The sequence below is a fragment of the Aplysia californica genome, unplaced genomic scaffold (assembly GCF_000002075.1).
Source record: "Aplysia californica isolate F4 #8 unplaced genomic scaffold, AplCal3.0 scaffold00144, whole genome shotgun sequence".
NCBI classification, from domain to species: Eukaryota; Metazoa; Mollusca; class Gastropoda; order Aplysiida; family Aplysiidae; genus Aplysia; species Aplysia californica.
Window position 1 is genome coordinate 213,909 of NW_004797414.1, and position 2,134 is coordinate 216,042.

At 40.7% G+C, this 2,134-nt stretch overlaps 1 protein-coding gene across 1 annotated transcript in view; it reads right to left on the reverse strand.

Annotated features, from left to right (window-relative positions):
• Positions 1 to 1,154: 1,154 nt before the first annotated feature.
• LOC101848583 overlaps positions 1,155 to 2,134 on the reverse strand; it is a gene marked incomplete at both ends in the record, with an annotated part of 11,346 nt that continues 10,366 nt past the window's right edge. The window contains 2 exon segments of the mRNA XM_013081738.2: positions 1,155 to 1,390; positions 1,954 to 2,067. Coding sequence (XP_012937192.1) covers positions 1,155 to 1,390; positions 1,954 to 2,067 — 350 coding nt within the window.

The following is a 2,134-nucleotide window of genomic DNA, read 5'->3' on the forward strand; positions in this document are numbered from 1 at the left end:
CACACACACACATACTCTCGCCCTGCTTCCGTCCTTTTAGTTCTAATGAGAGTTTCACGGAATTTGCAAAACAAACAGGTGATACCGGCGCCTAAGATTCGAGCTAGTGTTATTATTCTTAAAGAGTCAAGTGCAAAGAACAGGAAGGAGGAGAGATAAAGACGATGAGTGTCGATAAAAAAGAAAAAAAAAACAAAATTCACGTCAGAACCCGCCAGCCACCACCACTCAAACGTCAGGAATGATATTTGAATGGTTGGCTGTAATAATCATTTATATCCCCCCCCCCTCTTTTTAAAACCATGTCCAATAAAAAAGAAAGAAAAAAAACAAAAACAAAAACAAAAGAGAAAACAAAGACATAAACTCAAAACCACCAATAACACACACACAAAATAAATAAATAAAAGCTCACCTGGAAGGTAGGCGAGCAATAGGGGAGGGAAGGGGGGGGGGGTATATACAGTCTAGGCTTATATTGTTTGGCTACTTATAGCCATATTAAATTATTATTATGGAGATACTTTTCTTCTTAGTTAAATACACCCTATACTTTGCAAGTGCTTCTTTGGGCTACATATTATAACCTGAATAAGGCTACCCTTTTCATAATTATTAAGTGGAATTATGCTTTACTTGAGGATTAATTATATGTGTCAAGTAGGCTACGCACTAGGTAAATGTTCTACAAATGTTGAAATAGAATCCAAGGGTAGCCTTTTATCTTTCAAAACATAAAACAAGGTTGTATGTTTATCGAGTAAAATGAACAATATCTCACATTTACACTGACAAGCAGACAAATAGATGACAGAAAGATAGATGGAATGATAACGCTCCCCACCAGATCTTTACTCCAAGTCGCTCCACACACATACACACACAAAATAAAACAACACACACGGCATACTCACACAGACACACACATAAACACACATGCACACACATATACATACACTCACACACACTTTCCTACACACACAAACACACGTGCATACACCCCCTCCCCCCGCACACATACGCACCAGTAATAATAATTTAGTCACTGCCGAGAAAAAACAACGCAACAAAATAATAATAAGCTCACGGAAGTTACAGACGGACAAAACTGATAAGAATGAAAGAGGCCAACTTAAAACTATTTTTGACGGCACCTCAAAAAGCATCATCTTCGCTTCTCGTCTGTACGCAGACCCGAAGACGTAGAATATGAGCAGTGGTAGGCAAAGGCTGGCCATGTTAACGAGCTCTACGAGGAGTAAAATGTCCATGCGGCTCTTTGCCATCTCGTAGAAGGCGAGGGCACTTCCGGACAGGTAATGCGCCACCTCTGTTGATAGGAGCAGGTCTCTGGGAAGTCTCAGCAGAGTGTACACTACGATCAGAGCCACTGAAGACATTATAAGCATATATATATATATATAAATGTAATAAAAGATGGGGTTGTTTGAGGTGAGGGGTTGATGAGGCCAACAATACATGGGTTGCACGGGGGGTAAGGTTATTGTCATTGTATGCAGACGGTTAGAATTCAAATCCCGCTTGGGAAAGATAGACAATTTAGTGTTTCTGTATTTCGACGTCGAGACTTTCTCAACCATCCCATGTCTATATCTTAACAGATAATATGGTCAAATCAGTCTGCGTCCAAAAAATCAAAATATTATGTGTCGTAAGGTGTACTACTATTACTAAAACAAGTGCAACATACCAACCAACCAAAAACCAACCAACCGACCAACCAACCAACCAATCAACCAACCAGGCAATCAACCAACCAACCAACCAACCAACCAACATATCAACCAACCAACCAACCAATCAACCAACCAAGCAATCAACCAACCAACCAACCAACATATCAACCAACCAATCAACCAACCAACAACCAACCAATCAATTAATCAATCAATCAATCAATCAATCAATCAATCAATCAATCAATCAACTCACCAGTCATGCCAGTGACAGAGGCGACTCGGATCTGTATATCCTCCTCGTCATCAGTAATGGTGGATTCACTCAAGTTTAGGGACTCTGACCTCGTCATGGACGACTCGCCGAATACTGAGATTGGGGAGGGTGGGGTCAGGCCCAGTGTGTGTACATTGACACACACACACACACACACACA